This window comes from Scatophagus argus, chromosome 20, assembly GCF_020382885.2.
Source record: "Scatophagus argus isolate fScaArg1 chromosome 20, fScaArg1.pri, whole genome shotgun sequence".
Classification (NCBI taxonomy): Eukaryota; Metazoa; Chordata; class Actinopteri; family Scatophagidae; genus Scatophagus; species Scatophagus argus.
In genome coordinates, this window is record NC_058512.1 from 17763323 (window position 1) to 17788288 (window position 24966).

General features: G+C 41.7%; 2 protein-coding genes across 2 annotated transcripts; one reads left to right on the forward strand and one right to left on the reverse strand.

Annotated features, from left to right (window-relative positions):
* The first annotated feature begins 982 nt into the window (after positions 1-982).
* On the forward strand, positions 983-14018 carry ccni (cyclin I). The gene is made up of 10 exons (XM_046375732.1): positions 983-1225; positions 2749-2908; positions 7229-7363; positions 8560-8634; positions 8794-8934; positions 9561-9689; positions 9806-9907; positions 11053-11209; positions 11938-12173; positions 12445-14018. The coding sequence occupies exons 2-10, from the start codon at positions 2795-2797 to the stop codon at positions 12661-12663; spliced, it is 1308 nt and encodes a 435-aa protein (XP_046231688.1). The 5' UTR covers positions 983-1225; positions 2749-2794; the 3' UTR covers positions 12664-14018.
* A 2368-nt stretch (positions 14019-16386) lies between these two features.
* On the reverse strand, positions 16387-24182 carry LOC124051930. Its single transcript, XM_046375731.1, has 5 exons — positions 22632-24182; positions 21875-22036; positions 21134-21522; positions 20203-20390; positions 16387-18977 (listed from the first exon to the last, which is right to left on the reverse strand). Exons 1-5 carry the CDS (start codon positions 24031-24033, stop codon positions 18512-18514), a joined length of 2607 nt encoding a protein of 868 aa, XP_046231687.1. The 5' UTR covers positions 24034-24182; the 3' UTR covers positions 16387-18511.
* Between the last annotated feature and the right edge of the window lie 784 nt (positions 24183-24966).

The window sequence follows — 24966 nt, forward strand, 5'->3', positions numbered from 1 at the left end:
GTGTTATGTAGTTCTTGTCATAAAGTGAGTTTTCAAAGCAGTATGCTGTAAAAATCAGCAGTTACGTCTTTACTCTTTGGAGTTCCGCTTTATTGAGGAACCAACAAATCCTCAAACTTCGCATCAGGGTTTTTTATTCTTTCTTTTCCCATCAAGAGACAGTCCCATAGGTCAAATGCTCACGATCCTACACCCAGAGTAAGGAGGCATATTTGTGTTACATTGTTATATTCTCTGGAACAAACTACTTGATTTTTGATTTTTTTTTATTATGAATGTGTATGGTTTTGCTGTAAAGCAGAGTTGGGTTTGTCCCATTTCATGTCCCAAATCCCATTAAGTGTTCCCATTAATGTGCAGTGTCATGATAGTGGATAAGTTCAACTTTTGCGGCCTTCATCGGGAAGGTTGTGAATGTTACCATGCATGGACACAACTTTAATGAAATGTTGCATCAGACATGTTAATTCCCCCTGATGGCTTGGAATGTAGTAATTAATACCGTGGTTTTCCTTATTCTACAATTGAATTCCAGAAGCCTTATTGGTATCTGGCCAAGAATTTAAGAAAATATTTAAATGATAAACCAGAAGTTTCAAACCTGATTGAAACCACATCTGAATGAAAACTACATCAAGGGAAATTGATAGATGACATTAGATGACTGTGTTGAATTCTCAATACAAACATTAAAACATATAAAATCAAATGTTATATTAAGCTGTTGTGGTGCTTTAGACTGTAGTGTGTCAATGAGGGAACCAAACAGCTGTCGTTGTTATGCTTTAATTTTGTGCATTGTAGTAATATTAACTAATACACTAACCCAACCAGAGACTATATAATAATACTGTCAACAGAGCCAAAAAAGAAGCAAATGAAATCTTAGCTGTGTTGCTAGAAGTCTGCTAACTGAGTCTTTGTTGGGCCTTAGCCAGAGCGAGGCTCTCTGGGCCTCAGGTCCTGCCTTACAGTGGGCGGAGCCTGACTGCCATCTCTCTTCCCCCAGTCCCCTCAGCGGAAGTAGACATATCTGTCTATATTCCGTTCTTTTATTTTTATATATTTTTTACAGCAACCCCTTTTCCCCTACACCTAGGACCATGGACGCCAAGATGGACGATTAAACGGAAGAACGGGTCCCCGATTTCACCCCCTTCATTTATCCTTGAATTGAGTGGACCGGATGAAATCCAACTGTGGTTTTCTCCGCTTCGCAGGGGAGGTAAGGCTTGGGGCTACGACTACTTACTGGACATGAGTCAGCCATTTAAATGCCCCTACTTTATGGTTAGCTCAGCCGTCGCCGTAAAAACGTTACGACTCATTGTGTCGACACGACCTCAGGGTAGTGACCAACGTTTTCAACATTCAGTTTTATGTTAGCCACGTATCACTGTGTGCTTGTCGTCACGTCAGCTAGCGAGTTGCTAGCGACACCAGGTTGACAAAGTACCTTCGATCCAAGGAATAGTCGTATTCAGTGTAATAAGGAAACGCTTGGTAATGCACCTGCTTCGGGAGGCCCGGTGGTTTCCAAAACAACGGGAGGGTTGACCCAGTGTAAAAAAAAAACAAAAAGTATTCGGATTCAGAGGTTATCTCATTCCATTACAGTGACCTTGATTTAATAATACCTATACGGTATTTAGTTCTCTATTATGTAACTTTTTCCTAAATAAGGTTAGAGCAGCGCAAAGGTCGTTGTAAAAGAAACGGATAACGTTACCACGGTGTGTTCGAGGTCCAGTACAACCTATTGGAAATGTAAACTAGATTGTAAAGTGGACCTCCAGCGTCTTCAGTTCCCTGAATAAACAAACATGACTTCTAACCTTTCTCTGACAGTGTCCTCAGTCAGCTTTGCATAAACAGTTTTATTATTAACAAGATAAGATAGCAGAAAAATATTTTTGCCCAACAATAATTTCTGTTCATTAACCTCATGCTTTGCTATAAGGCTAGGGAATATTAATTCTTTTCCTATATCTTGACTGAGTATAATTTCCAATAGCTATATACATTGTATGATGATATAGATAGAATACATTTCCTCTAAAATCTATAGAGAACTAGTTAAAACAGGAATCACATTGATGCCGAAACCAACACTGCTGCAAAACAGCCCCACATATGAGTTTGCAATATTGTCCATGACAACCCCATCACATCCAGTGATAGGAAAAAGGCTAGTAACTGCAGTATGAACAAGACTTCTGAAAGCAGACATATTTATATTTTTATGATGTATATCGTCATATTGCCCACTACTGCTTTTCTTTGTTTATTTATTTATTTTTTTAATTGTGAATTTTTGAGTACTTTTACCAAAAAAGAATCTAAAGTAAGTCTGACAGGGAAAAGCTACTCTATGACCAACTGGCCATCATGTTTTAAACAAATACAAGTGCTTCAGTTTTAGGTGTCACAGTCCAAAATGCCACATCCCGTAAATATTTTCGTTGCGTCATTCACACCTCTAACTGTTCTCAACACCCAATGCTGCATTATTGGTAAATTAAAATAAGAGAAAACATTGAATAAACCCCCAAGCTGTACGCACAAGACATCAAAATTTAAAACAATCCTTTAATCTTAATTCTGAAGTGTTGATTAAAAATATTGTGTCATAAAGTGATGTCAGTCAGCATTGTTTGTGAGAAGCTTAAATTAAGATCCCCAGTTTTTGATGGATTACGTGAATTTGAGCGGTATATGATGTCCTGATGGTGCTGTGTCCCTGTGCAGGTAGCTGTATCCAGTGGGGAGGTAGGCTCAACCAGGGGAGGAAAGAATGAAGTTCTTGGAACCCAGGGGATGCCAGAGGCTGTCTTTTCTTTTGGAAAAGGCTGCCTCTAGGGAAGCCAAGATGTGGAAGATCTATGTGCCAAAGAAGCCCTCCTCACAGGTGAAGATTTCTCATTGTGTGCATCCATTCATTAACAAACACATTTCACAGACAAAGTATATCTCACCACTGAGAAAAGAAAGTTCAGGAGCTGCAGGTTGGGACACTGATTCTACCTGTTGAATTGCTGTATCCATACTGTTACTGACCCATGCAGCAGTCCCAACTTTACGCTCAATAACTGACTTCCTTTAGTTTGGTGAATGTTGTCCATGATGTGATGTCCCAGAAAATGTTTCAAGCAGCTCCCATGGAGTCTGACATTAGAGACACAGACTTTTCATACTCCCATCTGATCATGACCTGAACGTTTGCTGATTAGATGAGTGCAATTAGCGGTGGGGTAATCTCTGACTGTTAATCTCTGTCTGCTGCTGTGGAGTCACTGCAGCGCATTTATGTCTCTGCCAGTGATGTCGGGCCAACACAACACTGTCAGCCTCCTGTTGTTGTTTGGTTGTGGATTCCACGGTGCAGCCAGGTTAGCTAATCGGAAGACCTCTGTTTGTCATCCATCTAGTCCTTTTTGCTATTTTCCACCTTTAATATTAGTTAAACAATGAAGAAACAGAAAATGTTTTCCTCAGGATGAATTTAAGTTAAATGAAATTAGCGGAGGGCTAACCTAAACCTGCTTATTTATACTCTTTTGTGGATCATGAAAGACCAATAAACAAGCATCAATTCTGGCACTGAGGCAGATACTGACCCTTTTTGACTGACGCTTATCAATGCCTTTGCCTGAGATGGTCTGTTTCCTCAGAGGCATAACATCAGCAGTGATGCTGCATAAAATACACTCCTGCAGTTGTGGTATTTGTCTTAGTTGAATTAAATTTTCTATTCTCTCTGCATTCTCTATCAGAGAGACAAGGCATAAAGGCATTTGACCGGCATGAGAGTTAAAAGGATGAACTGGCATCCACATATAATGTCATGTAAACATTTAACTTGCTTTATCTGCCTTAATAAAACAATACAGGTAGTCTTCCGTGGTCCACCTTTTCATATCTTGTGTGTGTGTGGTTGCTGCAGTGGTACTTTTTCAGACGGAAAAGATTTCTTGTATTTCTTTAATCTTGATTGACACTGGCCAGTGGCATATTTTGCAGACCGTCTGAATCTATGATTTGTCATAGATTTGGAGGATAACACAAGTTCGCTTTCACCATCGCTTTCATGCTCACTCATGTTTTTCCTCTTTTTCGAAAGTCATCAACGTTCACATCTCCACTCTTCACTGGTAGCTCAAACAATCCTCAGCGGCAGGAAATGCACACATACTTTGACGTGCAAAGCAAAAATTGCACACTAACGGACTGTTGTCATATTTATTTCTGCTGATTGCTGTGTGAAATTTATCTGTGTTGAGTAAAAATGTCCAAAGTTTATCATTGTTGTTAACATAAATTTTATCATGATCCCTTATTGAGATCATTTTATTGCTCAGTCCTTGCACCTGGTCACCTTGTACTGTAGGACTCCACAAGACTGTTTGTTTGCATTTTGAAAGGCCTGATATCCTGTAATTCTGCTGTACTAGACAACAGCAAACCTCTGTACACATATGACTAAATCTGGATTACTTTCTTGTAGTTTCTGGGTGGCTGCATGTGTAGGGTGTCTCCTGGAAACTCCTTCTGTCTTCTGAGAAACAAAAGAGACACACAGACAAGATTGAATGTTTCCAAGCTCAAGTGTTGTCAGTCTCACGTGGAGGAAGAAACACTTTGAGGAACTTGTGAACCTCACTGACAACAAACACAGGAGGAGGCAGACTCGTGAGCTTTGCCCAGCTCTCTGCAGTGATGAAGCACATGTGAGGGATTACACTTTTCTATGAATCTGTGAAGGATTCTGATGTTTTTAGTTGACACACCTCTTTGGTGTGGTGTAGAGGCTGGGGACAGTGACTGTGCACTGGCAGACATGGGCAACTGTGCCCATTTAACCAAAAAAAAGCTTCCAGTTACACCGAGCTCATTAAACACACCAGACTGACCTGATTTCCCTTCAGGATCCACCAGAAAGAGCTGAATTTAGTGGCCCAGGAAATAAAGTGTCTAGAACACTTTACTAAGCCTGCTTGTCGCTGTGACCTGGAAAAGCAGTTGAAAATGGATGTGACAGATTTTGCCTTTTTCGTTCAACAGTGGAAACGGGCTGGAAGTAGGCCAGTTGTTTTTAGTTTGGATAGCTACAAATGAGAGGCTCAACGGTGTCAAGTTGCAGACTAGTTGGCAGATAGGGTGAGTTGCCCTCTGACCTTTGTTCCCTGCTGCTTGTCCAGTGCTACACATTCCACTCACTGAGCCAGTGATTTCAGCTCAGAGACAAATCAGCAATTAACATCAACATCATCAGTGTCCAAATACTGGTCAGTTTTACCAGCAGTTTTATGTTTTAAGTTCTGACATGTAACCAACTATCATACGAAAGGTCTGGGGTTTGGTAAAGCTATAGCTGACTGGTAAAATAGTGAAAACATCTTGTAATTTGGTGGTAGCAGCCTCTTTAGGGACCACTAACTATCATATATGTTAAAAAATCAGCAAAATGAACATTCAAGCCATAGTTGTCCCATTCACACCAGGCTGCTGTCATGTAAACTGGTGACAGTGACGTGTTGGGATTTTCCTGAGCAATGGGGACAACATTACTGGAAGACATGCCGCTGTTGTTAAAGTCATTTGTTAGCTTGGTTGTTTGGGGTTAGTTGAAGCCCTACTGCATTACTGCATACCACCAGATTTAGGTAGGAACATATGTTTTGGCAGCGTTTACTCTCCACATGGGTGGCAATAGCTATGAGCAACAAACAAAGGTTACTAATGACAACACCGCTTCCTTCTACACCTTCATTCAAAACGAAGAAGCAGGCAGCATGAGTATTAGCAACCATTGACTAACAGTTAAATAGTTTTGTGCAACATACTGTTTCAGCCAGTTACATCATTTTATTCTCCAGGATACCTGATGGTATATTTTGTGGTATATATATTCAAACTTGTATTTGATGATGACAATTATTATTACTATCATCATTATCATTATTATTGTTGAGGAAAATATTAACTAAGAATTACTGTGATATTGTTTTGGTTTGGTCCAGGTGGATGGTGCAGATGGACTGATGTGATCTCAAAGTTTCCTTTATTTACTCTCCTTATCAAAGGCTTATGCAACAAGTGATACTCCATGTTTCAGGTGTTTGTGGAATTGAAGAGACCACAGTTTATGCCTGAGAAGTTGCTGCAGTATCAGCCGTATGGTTATATCACTGCAATAAATGTACAGTAAGTGTATCATAAACTTGCATCAAATATGGATTTTTTCTCCTGCCCCTGGCTTCAGTTTTAAAATCCAACTCAGTATCCAGCTGTGTATGCAAACTAAAAGGTTGTACATAATACACACTTCATAAAGTAGATTATGTTCATCGGATAGAAACCTGTGTAATTGAAATGTCAGCTGGGGAGTTAGTTCAGTTGGCTACCAAATGGCACTCCTGGAATGTTTTTGTATGAGGTTTGCTGTGGTCGTTTGGCTGGTTTAAGGAAGATCCTGTTTGATCTTTCAGTGGAGGTATGTCAGTTACAAAGGACTATCCAAGGTCCTCGCTAAGTTTCCAAAACAAGGTGATTCAGCTGCGTAAGTAAATCCTGTCCAGCACTGTTTGATCCTGTAGTAGAAATTAGGCCAGGTGTTGCCCTGAAATAGCATTACTGTCTTAAAGAGAGAGGAGGACTCAGGCTGTCTTTATTTATTTAGCCTCATTAGCCCTCATTTGTCCGGAAAAGGTTTTTCTTGTGTTCTTCGTGTACCTGAGTTTTGCTGTGGAGCTGTTGGATCAGTATGTATCAACAGAAATGCCACAAGGTACTTGTAAACCTGCCACATTCCACTTGCTGAATCAGGGATTTCAGCTCTAAGACAAGTCAGCAACTGATTGGAATGCTGATGTCTGAATTTTTAGGCATCCTTTTCAGGAAAGGATCTCTTCTCTTTTCTTCACCATATATTCACAAGAATTTCAATGTATAGCATAAATAGATCAAAGCATAGATAAATAAAAAAATAATCATTCTTGTCTACTTTAGTAGATAGATAGATAGATAGACAGAAGAATATTTATTTATTACCTATATCTTGTTTACAAACAAAATATCTGAAAAAAGCAAAACATTTTGTGTTGATCGTGATCGACCTGGATTGGGAATATCTAATGCATCTCAACAAGCATGATGACACGCTACATGTTATTGTCCTCCTGAGGAAACTTGGAACGAGACTAATGATTCAGTGGTTGTCTTGTTGTAGGATACAGACATCTCCCCGGCACAGCGGGATGAGGCCGTGCGCTGGTTGACGGAGCTTCACAGCAGACTGCTGCTGTACCCAGAGACTCTGGTGTTAGCAGTCAGTATCCTGGACCGCTTCCTCGCTTCCATCAAGGTAAACATAATAAAAAATTACCACCAGTGCTTCTTTGGAACTGAGGCTGCTGTAAGTGTTAGCACAGTGTCAAAAGTCTTACAGTTTTACCACTATTACTACTACTATAACTGCTATTATTGTCACTACTAACTCTCCTAATTCTTCTACCACTGGCATGCTTCAGTGAACACCACTGGTCTACCTTTAATAAAAATAGAATTTTACACACATACCTCGATAGAAGACTTTCCTTGCTTCACCCACTCCTGTGATGCACCTGTGTCTATCAGGTATTAGACCCAGGTTTATTGTGAACCTTGTCAATGAAATGAATGAGTCACACACATATTTTGTTTAAATGTGCTCAGATAACACCCTAACATTGAGAATGTTAATCGTGAAGGGTTTTGTTGTGTGGTGATGTGGAGAAAGCGAAGGAAGACAGAACCTGTGAGACTTAGTTTGTCAGGGACGAGGCTTGTTTTAACAGTTGCCTTGCAGCTGACAGCAGATGGTTACACAGGAACAGGAAGTGTCAGTTCTGAAGTTAATGTTTGCAGTTGCAGTTAATGTTTCCAGGATTATCAGGACACCAATATGTTTGTGATGTCAGCTACCGCGTCAGCGTAAATAGGGCTGCTGTTGAAGTGGAGAGTTGGCTGCTGACTCATGTTATTTTCCCTCCGTTTACCACAAAAATGCTGATTCATGTTTTTAAATCGTCCGAGACAAATAGCATTGCAGGCATTATTCATAACCAGTGTTCTTGAAGTGGATATTGATCAGTGCAGCTTTGCAAAAATGGAAGAACTAATTAGAATTACTTTTTGACATTTGAGTCTTATTACTTTTACGATTTTTGAATAATCTTCATATACTTTTCTGAAATGAACGAAAACAACAAAGACAAAGTGTTTTTAAAAAAGAAATACATGGATGTGATACATGCTCATCTGCCTAAAAATCACGGTGTGTGACTTCATGCAACCTCAGCTCTGGATGTGCAAATCTCCTCAGATTCTGTTACGACTATGTGGCACATATTGCATCCTGTTGTAGGCTTCATGTGAACAGAACATGTTGCCTAAGGCTGTAATTGACTCGCTAATTCCCACCGCCCTTAGCCTATCAAGGTTGCTGTTCTCACACACCGCGTATGTCTGTAAATCCCAGTTTGTTCCAGGACACACAGTCCTGTGTTTGTCTGTTTTCAGGCCCGTCCAAAGTACCTACGCTGCATTGCCATCGCCTGCTTCTTCCTGGCTGCTAAGACCTGCGAGGAGGATGAGGTGAACACAAACAATACTCATAAACTACTAACAGATACTTAAGTGAAACAAAAATGTACCCAAAATTAACAGAGCCTCATTCAACAATGAAATGAGGGTCGTGTATGATCGCTGCATCAGGACAGTTTAGTTAACTGTCTGTCTGTCTGTCTGTCTCAGTGTGTGCCCTCTCTGAAGGAGCTGGCTTCTTCCAGCAGTTGTGGCTGTTCTCCATCAGAGATCTTGAGGATGGAGAGGATCGTCCTGGACAAACTGAACTGGGATCTGCACACCGCCACAGCACTGGACTTTCTGCACATCGTATGTCTTGTCACACATGCACACGCCCTCATTGTGTGTGATCACTGAGTCCAATGAACTGTACTCATGCCAATGAACTGTTTGTGTTTGTGGATTTCTAATCAGTGCTACTAGTGACACCTGGTGGCAGGAAGACATTACTGCCAGCCTTCCTGCAGTTTTTTTCCTGGCTTCATCTCCTGCAATTTATTTGTTTCATAAGTTTCACTTAACATCGTTGCACTGTTTTCAGTTCTTGTAGACTTTGTCTTCGTTTCGTTTCAATAAATGAATCCAAGATTCAGTATCACAATCTATGTTCTTTCTGCTGTTCAGTTTTTGGATTCTGTTTCATTTATAATTCCTACAATCTGGACATTAAAGAGCACTCAACAGCAACACTCAAGTATGTCAACAGCTGTCTGGGGCTGTTATCATCAGTAATGAAATACAGTATTCTGTACAAGAAAAACACCCCATCAGCAGTAGGCACATTGATGGGAGGATGACCACCCATTTATTGTAATAATAGAACTTTTAAAATGTGTTCAGTTTATTTGAAATCTAAATCTTTACCAGCCAACTAAATGTTTGAAACAGACTAGCACTCGTAAGGGTGATCATTTGCCTCTTCTTTTATCTCATAGTTCCATGCGATAGTGTTGTCATGTCGTCCTGGGTTTTTGGACTCCATGTTGGGACTGAACTGCTCTCAACACCTCGCCCAGCTCACACGCCGACTCTACCACTGTCTGGCCGACCACGCACTCATACCGGTACGCACACATACACTCTCACGTTACTCTGCACCATAGATATCTCTGCTCCTTTGTAGTTATGTGAGAATTTGTCAATTTAATGCCTGAAGTTTGCTCTTCATGTGATCGTGCAGCTCAGAGGATCCATGCTGGCCTTGGCCCTCATCAGCCTGGAGCTGGAGACCTGGTGTCCTGACTGGCTGGCTCTCACCATCGACCTGCTAAGGAAGGCACAGGTACCAGACGGACTCTGTTTGATTATTAGCTACAGCTTAGAGCCAGTCAGAAGCTCTGAATGATCAGTGTGGATCATGTGACCAAAAGCAAACAAATGGAAGTGGTGATGGAGAAGCAGCAGAAAGCTCACACTGAGTTTCTGTGAAGAACCAGAGCTACGAGCAAAGAGAGAAAGGAAAACACAGCTCCTGACGGAGTTTTTTGGTGATTCACTGCTGAGCACAAATCAGTCGGTTTCATCCTCCTTTCTGCTTGCCTTCATAGCTTTTTGATAGGCCCCCGAACCCAATAAGATGAACTTACGTTTGTCCTCGAGCTAATTGTCGCTGACTTTGTCTTTGAGCGAGGCAGTGAGTGTGTTGAGCCTCAGGGTGGCACTGTTGTGAAGCAGTTGCATCATACTCACCAGGAGGAAACCATGACACAGCGTTTTAGACTGTATGCAAACAAAACAGTTAACTGTCAGACTCATTCAGAACTCTCCCACATGTTAAAGAGATAACTGAGAGCACAAAAGGATGGTTAAATAGCTTTTATTAGCCTGTCAGTAACTTTTAACTTTGCTGATTTTGTTTCTCACTGTATATTACTGTCCTTGTTTTGGTACTTTCCTCTAGAGAACTTAAAGTACTTAAATTAATGTGGTTATTCATCATATTGACTCCTAATGATTATAACAACAAATAATGTTCAGATTGCCACAGAATTTACTGATAATGTTCATGCTCCTGTGAGGTAAAGTTCAAGTAAAGCAGGTCATTACCTGCTAAATAAAAATAATGATTGAGTTTGCTGCGTAGTTGCTCTACTGTTACTTTATGAGAGGTTTTGGCAAGTATCATTTATAGGTTTCTTTTTTTTAATTAGATATGAGGGATTGTCTTTTGAAATTTGTCTTCATGTTGCCTTTAAAATAAGAGCTTCACCCAGGATGAACAAACAGAGCATACAGTTTCATTCAAAGAACAAGTTAAATCAAAGAATAGTTGAATCATCAGTTTGTTGCTTTACCTTCCAGCATTTTGATATTGTGGCTATGCTGAGCACTGCAGCCCATAGAAGATATTTGTCTGTCTGATTTGCTGTATCTCTTTCCTTCCTCCCATGTTTCTCTCCTTCTCCCTTCCTCTTCCCTCTTTCTCAGATCGACAGTTCTGATTTGATTCGGAGTCGAGAGCTGGTGGCTCATAGTCTGTCCACACTGAGTGCTTCCCTGCCTCCAAACACTGTCTATATCTACCAACCCCTGCAGAGCCACACCACCCTGCAGCAGGACCCCACACTCCTCTCCTGCACACTGGGTATGTTTGAATGTTTTGTAGGAAGCCTTTGGTGGCTCCCGAGGGGTGTGGGGTTAGAGAGAAGTAAGGGTACATTCAATCTATGGAAGAGCGCAAGTGTCACTCTAATACTCTTTTCCTTAATTAATAACTACTTTCACGATAAAAATAGATATTAATAAATGTGTTATACCTTGACTAAAATTAAAAGTAATTAATGATTTGATGTGTTAATGGACACGTGAAATATGAATCTGTCAGTAAATAGTTCATATTAAAAAGGGATTTCCAAAAACAACATAAAATGACCAATAATAGGTTCAAGAAAAATCAGCGGATTTTAACAGATTTGTGCTCAGAATCTGAGCAAAATAAGAGATTTTGTTTGCCTAAACAATTAAAATTCTTAAATCATTTCAATCAATGTGAGAAACAGGAGCAAAAATAAAAGTGTTATATTTTTGTCTAGTCTCCATGAATGAATTCATGAATAAATAATGGAGTTAAAAACAATCAGTTAACCTTTCTATGACTCTTGGACCTTGCGCTTGTAAAACATACAAAATTGTGCAGACAGGATGTAACAAGCACTCTGAGTGGTTATACCCCCCCCCCCCAAAAGGCCACGGTTAATTTCCATTGTTTCTGCTTGTTTTAAAGTAACACAGACTGCTCACTTTCAGTTGAGACCTTTCAGTAGGCTGTTCAAAAGTGTTCAACAATATTTCTGTAACTTTTTGTCTTTCCAGGGATCATCACCTCCACCACTGAGTCTTCCAGGGACCACACCCCTGTCACCGCCGCCCCTGCCCAACCCCAGACACCAGCTGGTGGGGAGGAAGGGAGCCAAGAGCCCTGGAGCTCTGTCCCCACCTCCTCCAACAACAGCAGCGACATCCCAGCTTTCCTTTCTCCAACCAAGCACCACCATCTTAACCACCTGCAGAAGGTCACACTGCGCTGCAAGGCCTCCACCAAACGCAAGGTAATCCTTCCTCTTTCCCTTGAAAATATATAGAAATATATAAGTAACAGGACAAGACTTATTGATCACAAAGCGAAATACCAGTTTAACTTCCTGATTTATTTTTGGTCTTACTATTATGTTGGGATTTGAGAAGAGCAGGGCAAAAATAATCAGTTACAAGTTGTTTCTTCACTGGTTTCAGCTTCTCAATTGTAAATGTTGGTTTGAAATGAATCATTTTTAGCAGCTCTAAACTAGAGTCACAGTGCAAGTGCGTCTGTGTATTTAGGTGGAGGAGATGGAGGTGGACGACTTCTATGATGGCATCAAACGCCTCTACAATGAAGATGTCACCACCATTGTCCAGGAGGGGGCAGCACCCGTGTCAGGAGCGATAACATCAGGTGGAGGAGTTGGAGGAGGCCTGGGTGTCTGCAGTGTCCTGTTGTCCCAACAGGAAGGCAGCTCCTATCCCTGCCCGCCTCTGCAGCCAGTCAGCGCCTCCTAGAGACCAATCATGAACCTGTTTACCAAAACCGCCTTCACACTGACCTCATCTTCCTGTTTCACTTTCAAATTAAAGTCCTCAAATCAAACCTTTGGCAATACCGATAGGCAACAAAGTCAGAGAAAGAGGATGATTTTGTTCAGTGTTACCATTTGCATAACAAAGCAATATAAAGGCAGCTCCTCTCGAAATGTCGCCTGTCAGAGTTGCCAAAGGAAAATTCTCCATTCGGTCACTGCTTTTGATGAAACATACAGCGAAAGAGGTTTCAGTGGTTAAGATGGTTTTGGTTGCAGTGCGAAACGACCCCAGCGTGACTCCGAGCTGTCCAGCTGTCCTGAGGTCAGGCTCCTTCATCCCCCACAGCCGGTAAAACAGAGCCCAAAAAAAGTTAAACATTCAAAAAAATAAAAAACCTGCTGCTACTACTATTTTATTAATTATATTTGTGGAACACAAATACAGTAAAGTAAAGAAAAGGTTTAAAAAAAATTACAAATAAAAAAGTTACCTTCAAAAAAACATCCTAGAATTGACTTCTCTACCCCCGTGTCTCACTCATCGTCATTGTTTGTCAACTTATATTTGTTGTTCATATCTTAAACTTTTTTCTTTCTTCTCATATTCATGTTTTCATTCTGTCTTCCTTTTCCTTCCTCACTCTGCATGATTTCACCTCTGTAACTTCTTCATGGAGTCTAAATCAAATGTATGAATGTTTCTATATGGACGATTATCTGTATTACTCACCAGATAGAATTTTTTTTTTTTTTTTAGTGAAGTGCAATTTTTTGATTGTTGATAAGATGCTAATATAAACGTCCCTCCTATGAATCCCCCTGTTTTTCCCTCTCAGCTTGTTGTGACTGCTTGACTGAATGAAAGTTTCTCAGGTTGTTTTATTCACTCACAGTCTAAAGAAAACTCTCTGAAGCTGCAGCTTATTATGATTATTTCCCAGTGACTAACATGCATTCATCTAAGACCTTAGAAAGTCTTGCTTGTGAGGACTTGTTGGCATGACATCTGCAAGAAGAAACTCAAGCTGCTTATGTATTGTAATAAAACAACCTTGGATTATTTAAAGCATTTTAATATTAAGCTAAGAGACATAAATGTAGTTTTTGATTTGGAGCCTGAGCTACAGAAGGAGGAGACGAGTTACAATCTTCACTTCAATGTTCAAAACAAATATCTCAAACAACACGCTCTGTTTTTATCTCTTCAAGTTCTGTCTAATATATTTTTTAATTTCCTGCAAAAAGCTCTGTTGTTCCTGCTGTGGGAGCTGCTGGTGGCTGCTTCAGGTCCCTGAACGCAACGCAGCACCGATAAATAAAGAGTACGAAAACTGAGCAAAGTCTTTGTCTTTATTTTATCATATCAAGACATTTACATTCTAGTTGTGTAGCTGCTTCACAGATAAACATCAGAGTACAGGGAGGAGGTCACAAGTCGGTAGGCACAACATGAACAGAAAAGTGTTACAAAGGAATTCAAAGTTCATCAAAGTTCATTCTGATTTTTATATAATCTGCTGTGAAAAGTCAAGGAAAATGGAGGAAAATGAAGAGAAAACGAGTATCAGACAAGAAAAAAAAGCCTCAAAGGGTTGCATAACAAGCTAAAAGGAGTGAGACTGTTGGACTCCATCTTGCTTCCCATCTCCAGTGGGGTGACATTGCTCTTGTGTTTGTGGGATTTGGAAATATGCAGCTGTTTGCTAACATGTTAGCTAACAGCTGCATATTTAGCTAAAAATATGCAGCTAAAAGTAACACCAGTCTTTGGGTCGTTGGCAAAGACCAAACTGAGGCAACGGTATTTGACGACCTGGGAATGAAAATCAACAGTCACCTCTTCCTCTTCAGTAACATCCCGACACAGCACAGCAAAACATGCGTGCTGACCACGTGACATCACACACACACTTCTAGTGGGCCATATGTGATGTTTAAGGGGCATCCTCCAGAATGTAGTTGCTTTGGCTTGGCCCTGTGGTGAGGGTTTCTGTGTTGCTGGTCCGTGGAGGGTAAGCTAAGCTTTAAAGTCCATGTAAAGCAATTTAAAGTTTGTGTTCTGAGTTTTCCACACCACAGGAAAATATGTTAATAGCCACTCAGCCAAATCTGAATGGTTACTAATATCTCAGGACCTGCTGATGTGCCAGCGTGACATTCTTTTCACTACACAATAAACCTTATTCTCCATGCACCTCACAGCAGCCAGGGTATTGGTTATCTTTTGTTTATTTAGTTTTCTTTTAAAAATCTAATATTTAATGATACCCTCTTGTCAAAGCTAAATTACATAACATTTCATTCCAGTAAAGCCTATCTGAGAGAAAGACTGTTATGTAACTCTATATAAAACACAGGTCGAACCGGCTGCCTCAGAGCATACACACTGTCTCTGCTGGACTTGTTGAAACAAAACCTCCACACACACACACACAGTTGTACTTCTGTGCTTATAAGAGACCTGAAGAGCATAATCTCTAACCTAAAGTCTGATTCCGATCTCAAACCAAGTCTTAGCCCCCAAACAGCTCTTTGAAGAAGTGATAAGGAAACAAAATCTCAATCTCCACAGTTGGTTCTGTTACAAGTGCACACACACACACACTCACACACATACGTAGTCATGAGCGAACATGTCCTCTAAGCCTGCAGTGTTCCCCACACAGACTTAACATGTTGTTACCAGTTTGAAAACCACTGTGAAATGTTCGAATGAAGGTGGTGTTCACATGTGTTTGCACAGGTTTCTGTTTCTCCAGGTTTCTGTGTTCTCACTAATGGCTGAATGAACAACATTTACTTTGGAACACGCATCATGTTAGCAGTCTCTAATCTTCTATAACCTATAAGGGCTGTTCTACAGTACAGGGCTACATATTTAATGCCGCCACCCACCTCAGTTGATATTGTGCTTTGGAGGCGCAAATTCCATAACACATTCATAAAGCCTTTACAACTTGTAATAATTTCAGTAGTAGTAATAATTCAAGGTTCACTTATCAGCTTTTCCATCATCTTTCAAGCACATCACAGTCTTCATCACTCTTCTCTGTCTGTGCTGTTAATAAGGTTGCAACTATCTTTTCCTTATTGAAGAATGTGGAGATGAAGCCACAGATCAATCATTTAATCTATGAAATGTCAGAAATTAGTGGAAAATGAGCTCAGTCTCCCAGAGCTCAAAGTTTCAAGTATTTTGTTTGTATAATTAATTGTCTACATATCAAAAAATAAATAAATAAAAAGCAAATTCTGTTGCTGGAGAAGCAGGAACCATAGGACATATTTGCTTAAAAACTGCTCAAACAATGAAATTATTTATTTTCAGTGGATCAGTTACCAACCAATTGTTTCAGTTCAACCGTAAAGCTCTGCTCTGGCTTTTGAGCTTCAGGTCTGCTTGTTACTGATACCAACTGCACGGAAGAATCCAAGAGAGAAGTCAAAGACTTCCTCAGTACTCATGGATGGTACAGCTGTAAACCTACGGAGCCTCAGAGGGGACAATTTAGTAAATAAATGACACTGTTTGTTTGGAGTGCAAAACAACAGTAAAATACGCGACTTTATGCTTTCTGGTAGAAAAGACAAGAAAAAAAAATCAAATACTCAGGATATTAGATGAGAATGGAAAGCCCCCTTGTGGTCAGTCACTCATACACATGAGAACACGAGTTTAAAGACGTCAGACACACAGAGGAAATTCAGCTATGAAACATATTTAATACTCAGTGGTATAAACGTTAACCAGTGGCATGAAAAATACTTTACATCTCCACAGTGGAAATTCTAAGTACAGCAAAATCAAATCATTTATAAACCAAAACACACCAGTTTTATCTTGATGTTGAGCGTTAAAAGTACAACACTAGTGTTTTACATGCTTTACACCATCAGCTACAAATCCTGTCCGATTCATTCCAGTTTAACTTTTCCTCCATCAGTTCTTAGGTTGTTTCTCTTCCTTCCTTAATCAGTGGCTTCCTCACTGATTATCATTTCTATGAAAAACAATTTGCAGACAAATAATCCATCACAGTCAGCATCATATCTGGTTTATTTTTGTTGTAATCATGTGGCTCTCCCGAGTGTGACATCTGCCAGTCTGTTGTGTTCAAGTGCTTTTGAGATGCTCCATGATGTGAGATTTGGCAAACATTTGCTCAAAAGTTTTAAGCTATGTTGAAAAATGGAGAAAGGTCTCAGAGGTCCAAGCAGCACATGAATGCAACACACGACAATGCAGTGATAATGTGACCATGACAAATACAGAAACAAGCATACTGAATAAGCAAAACAAGATGGTGACCATAACATGACGCGGGATGGACAAAGTAACACGAACACCCGACAACAAAGTGCAATCGAATAAAATACCATGGCGAGTTATCAGAAAGTAAAGGATCATTTCAATTTGATACGACTTGGCTCCCTTTTTCGTAGCTCGTCTGTTAGCACTAGCATCATTGTACTCACCAAATTAAAAGAATAGTTTCACATTTTGGAAAATGTGCTTACTCACATTCTTCTACTGCAAGACTACTCTCATATGTGTATGAGAAATCTGAAGCTACAGACAAGAGACGTTAGCTTAGCTTAGCATTAAGACTTCATTACCTATGCGAAATGACTACGAAAATAAGACCCAAGTTACAAAAATCAGAATTACCTTTCAAATCACTCCACTGTCTTAAAACACCTTTAACTCAGTGCCAGCAAAAAGTGAGGCTTCACAAAAGTAGTGCCTAAAAGCGATTTCATTTTATCGTACAGGTGTTCATGATGCTTATTGTACTTCCCACCCACATCTCAATTCACTACAAGTTCATTTTCATAGCTACTACAGGCTGCCTGGAAGGAAGAAAATCAATCGAAAAACCCATGAAAGATTTGGAAACAATGAGGAATTTTAAAGCACATATTAAAAGAGACCAGATGTGTGCAAAAAGTGTTAAAAAGATGCAGTATCGTCTCTGCTGCTGACTGGAGTAAACCACAAGTCTAAGTGACTGAAACTGGAGCTCGTGCTGCCATTTGACTCATACTTCCACCTTTCACAACAATGACATCATACAATTGTCATGCTGAAAACCAATCTAGTCTGCCAAGTGCTTGCAAATAACCTCTCGCTTTAAGCTGTCACGTGCCTCAGACCAAACAGGCTTTGTGATATAATCTTTTATCTTCCATATCCAATGAAACCAAAAGCTCCAGCGGGGACAACTGGTGCTCCCTGTTGTTACAGTCATACGGACTGAGCTCAATGTTTTGGAATGAAGTGGCTGAATCCTTTTTTATAAATTTTTTATAAATCTCTTTTTAGGACTTTCCACGACAGGTTAATATTTGTCAGCAACAGAAATCTGTGTGTCAAAGTTGAAAATTTTGCTCGGATTTACTTTTCTCCATCCCCATGAGCAGTGATTCTACTCAAATAAAGTTTACTGATATTTTGTGGACATACTGTAAATGCTGGTTGGCTGGGGCCTTACATCTCCCTTACAGCGAGAGTAGGGATCTTAGAGCCCAATAAATCCTTATGAGCCATGTTTCTATTGGTAATCAAACGTGTGGGAATTAGCCTTTATCACTCAGAGATAGTCAAAAGCCATTTAACTGCATTTCCATGATGTGCCAGTGGAACACAAGTGGCACATCATTAGCTACTTTTTCATCTTGGCCGAGCTGTGGCGAGGTCCAGTAAATCCAGTTCAGACCTGGTTCATGCTTGTGAAATCAGCATGTAAACAGCTGATCAGTTGAATGGAGAGTAAATGACATTTCAGAACTCTACATACAAATCCAACTTAATCCATCACTGGAGGCTTTTAAATGGAAGAGTCAGACTGATGTCCTTGGAACCGTTGAAGCGATTTGTGTTTGAGAAATGCAGCTAGCGACGATGACCTCTTGACCTTCGCTGTGCCCGAAATGGTCAGTGGCCTCTCTCCCGAGGAAGCCGAGGAGAGGTGATGCCGAAGACGGTGGCGGCGGCTGCGACTCTTTTCCGGTTGCCAGCTGCTGTCTACTCTCCCAACCATTCCCTCTCCTCTCAGAGTGGCCTGCAATGGAGCTCCCAGCAGCTGGAAGACATCTGAGGGGATGGTGCAGCTCAAGTACTGCCACGCCTTCTTTCCTGCAGTGTCCCTCAGCCTCACATCAGCATGGAACTTGTTAACCAGCAACCGTATTATATTCTTGTGGCCGTGGATGGCAGCAATGTGGAGAGGGGTGTGGCCACAAGCTGCCCTGGCATTTATGTCAAAGGCCAAACCAGCCTTCTGAACTCCATACCTTGAAACACCAAGCAGACAGAGCAAATCAGAGCCTTGTCACATAAACTAAGGTCACTGCACAGTGAAAACTGGAAGACAAGGAAGGAATTCATCTCAGCTAAAGTGGAGGCAATTCTTTTTTTTTTTGTTGTTTTTTGAGGCATGTTAGAATGTGAGTCCTTATGTTTTAATTTTCAGTGTTATGTGTGTTAGTGCTGTTCTTTAGGTCCAGTTAGGTTCAGGTGCTAGGGTGCCTGGTGTCATGTTTTCGCCAACCCCACCACCAATTACAAATTAAGGTTGTTTACATGCTCACATACAGTACATGTAATTATTATATGACACGCATTGTAGAAGTGCTTCTGTGGTATGTACAGAATGTACCAAACACAAAAGACATTTAATTCTGGTGACTGGGCTGGACATTCATGGTCCCCAGAGTATGAATCTGATGTTTCCCTCTAGTGCACCCACCAAGACACCAATCCAGCTTGTCCAGCAGTTCAGGTCATGACAGGATACCTGTAAAACTAATGAGACACAAAACTGCTCTGTTTTGCATCTCATGCAACACGTTAAATATCACATGCTAACAGTAAGCATTGTACTATTAGCAGGTGAGTTTGACCCAATTCATTTTCTATGAGATCTGGGGGAATCGTCTTCCAAAGCACTGTGGGATAAGTAGGCAAAGCTGAACTGAGCAGCCACATAAAAATGTATTGTTCTGGAAATGTGGGCACAATTTGCCTGGCCGCTTCGCCAAATACCTGACTTAGGCAAAGTGACGCATCAGGGGCATCAGGAAGTTGTTGTGTCTTTACCAGATGTTTATGCACGGTCTGGAGAAGATCGGCATTCATTTCTGAAATCCCCATTTTGTACGTTCCTTGCCTTTAAGATTAAAGGTTTAAAAGGATAAAGTACTGCATGGTCATGATGCACAGTTATTTTCCTTATTTACACAATGTTTCCCAAATAAATGTCCGGAGGTCGTACACGGGCGACTGAATATCCATACCACACTTCATGAAAATGTGACCAATAGCGAGATATCTCACACCAAAGGCTGCTAATGGGAAAACGAGAGAACCGTCAGAACCATCATTGCGGTGACTCATGTAGGCGGGTCAGATATTACTAATTCCTGTCAATAACGGTCTTTGTATCAGAATGCTGCAAAACCAGACCATCCTGTTTTACAGAAGACAAACCTGACAGAGCTATAACAGCTACATGCGTACCATAAAGTGTTGAGGACTCTGTGGTCGCCGTGTTTGGCAATCCAGTGCAGCACGGTAAAGCCGGAGATGAAGTCTCGTCTGTTGAGCAGGGACGAGTCCTCTCTGAACAGGGTGTAGATGTCAGGCCAGGCTCCCGCTGCCCCTTTCACCAGCCAGGCGTGTTCCCTGGGCTCCAGAGGAACCAGGGACTGATGACAGGAACCAACATCAACTTAATAAATGTTCCCAGTTCCCAGTTTTGTCAGCAAGAAATGATTGGTCTGCCCAAGTTATCACTTTCGCATCACATCTGAGAGAGCTTTGTTTCATTGCCAACACAACAAAACAATACTTTTTCAAAGCCCTACTTTAAGGAATATTTTTCTAAAAACCTTTTTTACACTTAACCTTATTTGTCTGGATAACACAAAACAAGAACCCAAAATTTAAATCAGGATATCTGGTCAAAGAATAAGTAAGCAAGGCTAAAAATATGACCAGATATTAAGAGACAACTTATGATAAATATCATATTTGATCATATTTGATATGGACACCTTTTTATCAGTACAGATACGAGTGAAGAAAAAGAAAGCCAAAGCTAAAGCTAAACTGATTCAGTGAATAATAAGAATTAAATGTAAATCAAGCTACTAGTTCAGAAGATACCAAAACATATAAACACAGGTAAAACATAATCAGTACTAATATCTAAATGGGTAGAACCAATTCTATAATAAAACCAAACAATTGCAATCATTTTCAATATACAAATCAGTGAAGTTGGATTTAAACTTCCAACTTTTTACTCAAAAAGATTTATCTACATATAGCCGAGTTAAGAAAGTGCTAGTTTTATGATCCTGTTCTGCCTTACGAGCCTAACTACCACACAAAGAATATACATTAAAATGGACATTAAAAGAGAAAGTGCACAGTCTATAACCCTCACCTGCCTACTGGAGCCTTCATGATGAGCAGCAGGGGAGGAGGCAGCGGGGAGACTCTTTCCTTCTTTCCCCTCCCGTTCGACCAGGTCAGCAAGGCTGCGGGAGAGGGGTGGTGTGGAGCAGGATGACAGCGAGGACGAGGACAGGTTGTAGCGAAGGCTCAGTGAAGAGGAGATCAGATGGAGGCGGTTCAGACGGGCTGCCTCGCTTCCTACTGCTCCTTTTGCTTCATGCTGGAGGACTTGGTCGAGGTCGGCCCCCAAGCTACGGCACTTCCTGCTCCTCAACTGGCTGCTGAGCCGCCTGGCGACCGCCGCCCGTGGTCGCAGAGGCGAGGAGAGTGGGGAGCCCTCGCTCGACTCTGATTCCTCGCGGTCGTCATAGAGATCACCTGTGAGGTGAAGTGAAGGGCATGCTTTAGATAAGGGAAACGTGGTTGTAGCTGTTAAGAATGGCTACAGTGGAGGGTGGGGTGGAAAGCCGATCGCCTTAGCTCAAACCCAGTCTACCTCCACCCCTCCGCACACCTGGCTTCACTGCATGGAGTGTCTGTTGGTTTGTATGTTGTAGGCTAAACTGTTCATTTCTCTCACAAGTTTGCCTTTAGTTATTTGATGCTATAAAGAAAGGACGAGCATAGGTGAGCACAGAGATGTGACCTTCAGTCCTGCTAACAGCTGATAACATTCTCTTAAACTAAATGTTCCAGTCTTTATTGAAGTCCTAAAAACTTTCTGTCTGACCTGTGGAGCGGTACAATGGCGACACACGAGCTGTGGGCTCCTGGTCGTCATGGAGATGCTCTGCAGAGCGATGCCAAGGCGGAGCAGTTTTACTGCCAGGCTCAAACCTGGTCCTCTGAGCTGGCTGGAGTACTTGGATTTTTGACTCATCCACAGCATTTCCTGTTGACATATGAAAAGAACAATCCACAACTTTATTTTATTTTATTTATTTATTTTTTACACTAATGACAGTTTTCTACTCCCTACAGCTACTAGAGTTAAAGTTTAAAAATTGGAAATTAAGTCTTTATTTTACACAAAGTCTGAAGATTCTGCATCATTGCTTGTGTTTGGGAAACATTTAATATTTGAGATGTTTGGCTGCCACATCTGGTCACTGTAGCTTTTATCAAGCGTTACTCAAGCAGGAGGAAAGAGTGCACTTGCTTCGAACTGTTCTCAGCAGCAGGTTAGATTCCACCCAATGCTGACGCACGATGGTGTGAATGGGACCAAGTCCAACTAAACTACAGTGTGTGTGTGTGTGTGTGTGTGTGTGTGTGTGTTCATGGTAACAACAGAGCGTCGGTGTGGCTCACTGATGTTTGCTCTATGGCACAGAGGAAGAAGATATATCAGGCTCTGATACACGCACAATACTTGTTAGTAGTACCATTTCATTATAGGTGTTGGTCTTTTCATGACATTTGTTGAAAGTAACAAAAATATCAGCAGACTTTTGCTTTAATCTTAACAGACTGCTGTTCTGGCCTACCTGTTCTGGTCTGTAGTTCTTCATAGCTGCTGTTCCATCCTGATCCTCTGGGGGAGGAGTGTCCAGCGTCAGATGAGGGAGAGAAGATGCTACTGTGGCTAGAAGACAGCGGTAGCCTTTGATCTGTCCCATGCGTGGGCTCAAAATGGACACCTGCAGGCTGCACGTGTTTGCGTTCTGCGTGGACATCGCGGTGGAGCACCACCTCTTCAGCTCGGTCTGGAGAAGCGATGTAGCGCTCCGTCTCTAAGGGTATGCTGTGTCTGCTGAATGCTGAATCCTTAGGAACAGATCCAGATTCCGGCCCTCGCCTGGTCCACTGTCCTCTATGTCCCACCCCTGTATCCAAGCTCCTGTCTGGCCCACCAGCGGGCAGCAACTGCCCTTGCACATTCTGGATGTAAATCCTTGGGAGCGTTCTTTCTGATGAAGAACAAGAGGAAACAGAGGGTGAAACAGACGGGACTGTGATGCAGGGCGAGGAGGGGGAGACAACCCTTCCCGTGTCGTCAAAGGGGGCACCCCTGGGCCACATTCCTCCTGCTGATCCTCGCTTCACTGAGAAATCCTCCTCTTCCTCCTCATCTTCATCGCAAGAGACGGCAGATTTGTAACTCTGCCTGTTTCTGAAGCGGCGTGGCGAGACCTGAAGATGAAGAGGAGGCTCCTGATGAAGACCTTGTTTAGGCTGCAGACAGGCGTGCCTCACTATGACGGGTTCTGGGACTGGAAACTGCTGGCAGGTTTCTCCACGATGTCTGACTGCAGCGACCACAGGTGTGAGCCCTGGAGACGGGACAAGATCCACTCTGTTCTGTCCCAGTTTAGTGCGCTGATCCTGGGCAGGAGGTTCTGGCAGACTGGGGGTCTTCACTTCAGTTTTCTCTGAGATCTGACTCACCACCTGAGGTGCTGCTGGTCTCCTGGAGACTTGTGCTGGCGCAGGTGTGCTGATCACCTGTTGCTGTTTCGGTTTTAGATTCAAATTCGCCTCCACGTTGTTGTTGTTGTTATTGAGAATGATCCCAGCCGCAGGTAGGACTGTTTTCTCGGCGGGTGTTGTCACCTCCGTTAGCTGAGGTTTCGGCCGAGGCTGGACTGTGCTGGGTGGCTCGGTGCTCCTCCCGGCGGGGACTCGCAGCGGCCCGGAAGAGCCCCTGTCACCGCCACCGGCGACATGTCCTTTGTATTTCTTTCTGAGAACGACGAAAGAAACGCCGTCGATCTGTTGGACGGTGGCCACGGAGTTAATAAACTTTTTGAAGAGCTCTCGGTTCCTGTCCCGGTCCGCATGATCCCGGATGAAGTTTCTGAAGTGCAGAAGCAGGTCGGCGTTTTTCACCGAGCCTCCGCTGCTCTGGAGGAAATGCAGCACCGTGTCCTGCGTGAATTCCGTGGCCATCCTCGTTTCTCCTTTACTTTCGCCTTATTTCTGGTCTTTTCTCACCAGCGGCTTCAAAGGTCGGCGAATTGTTTCTGTCAAACACGAAAGTCCCGCCCATTTCAGGTATTTAAGCCCCGCCTCACATGCCGCATTCCTGCAGGTAACCCGGATGTGTCTGAATGAAAAAAACTATTTTATTGTTGCTGTAAACACTTTTGACAGGTAGGTTTCAAAGCGGTGCAGAGTAATAAATACCAAAATAACAGTTATTCTGTAATATGATCAATACAAATCTAATAATTTTTCTAACTTTTTTGTATGTTTTGTACGTAAAGATTTTGCAAGTTTTTATTGTAATATGGGAGATAAAACAGCAGTATTTTTTTTTCAAGTAAATTAAGTTACTGAACAGTTCATAACAATCTTTGAAGCACAAATGATTAGGAAGTCATTGAACTGAATCTAAAATCAATATCAATGGAATGGTTGACCAAATCAATGTTATACTGTCAATTTAAGAAAATAATCCTTCACAGATTAAATAAGGAGTATGAGCTGGGAAAAAAAACTCTTATTGGCTAAACTGAAAAAAGTTTCAATTGCATAGGCCTGTGTACAGATGTGGACATGGAGGTTGTACGCCTTCACCGCTAGTCACTAATCACCTGAGGCTCACTTTCATCAAACCCAGCCAGCTTGTGGTGGACAACTGCTGCATGTTTGTTAGTGTGTGAGTTCAAGTCCACATGTTCTGATGCTCATGTGCCCATTGAAAGGCACTTTTGGCAGTGGACACGGTTCAGCAATGGAACCCTGACCTGATGCATTGTGTGTTCTGACACCTTTCTGTCGGAACCAGCATTAACTTCATCAGTTGAGCTCCAGTAGTTCTTCCATTGGTTTGGGAAACGCAGGCCATCAATCGCATAATAACCTATTCAGTGTTATTCA

Bases quoted from the DNA above. Each gene is read 5' to 3' on its own strand.
- ccni (XM_046375732.1), top strand. From the start codon at position 2,795: ATGAAGTTCTTGGAACCCAGGGGATGCCAGAGGCTGTCTTTTCTTTTG. The intron at 7,364-8,559 runs GTAAACATAATA...GTCTGTTTTCAG, and splicing joins GCTTCCTCGCTTCCATCAAG to GCCCGTCCAAAGTACCTACG. The intron at 12,174-12,444 runs GTAATCCTTCCT...CTGTGTATTTAG, and splicing joins AGGCCTCCACCAAACGCAAG to GTGGAGGAGATGGAGGTGGA.
- LOC124051930 (XM_046375731.1), bottom strand. From the start codon at position 24,033: ATGGCCACGGAATTCACGCAGGACACGGTGCTGCATTTCCTCCAGAGC. The intron at 22,037-22,631 runs GTAGGCCAGAAC...ATATGTCAACAG, and splicing joins AGAACTACAGACCAGAACAG to GAAATGCTGTGGATGAGTCA. The intron at 21,523-21,874 runs GTCAGACAGAAA...TTCACCTCACAG, and splicing joins GCCATTGTACCGCTCCACAG to GTGATCTCTATGACGACCGC.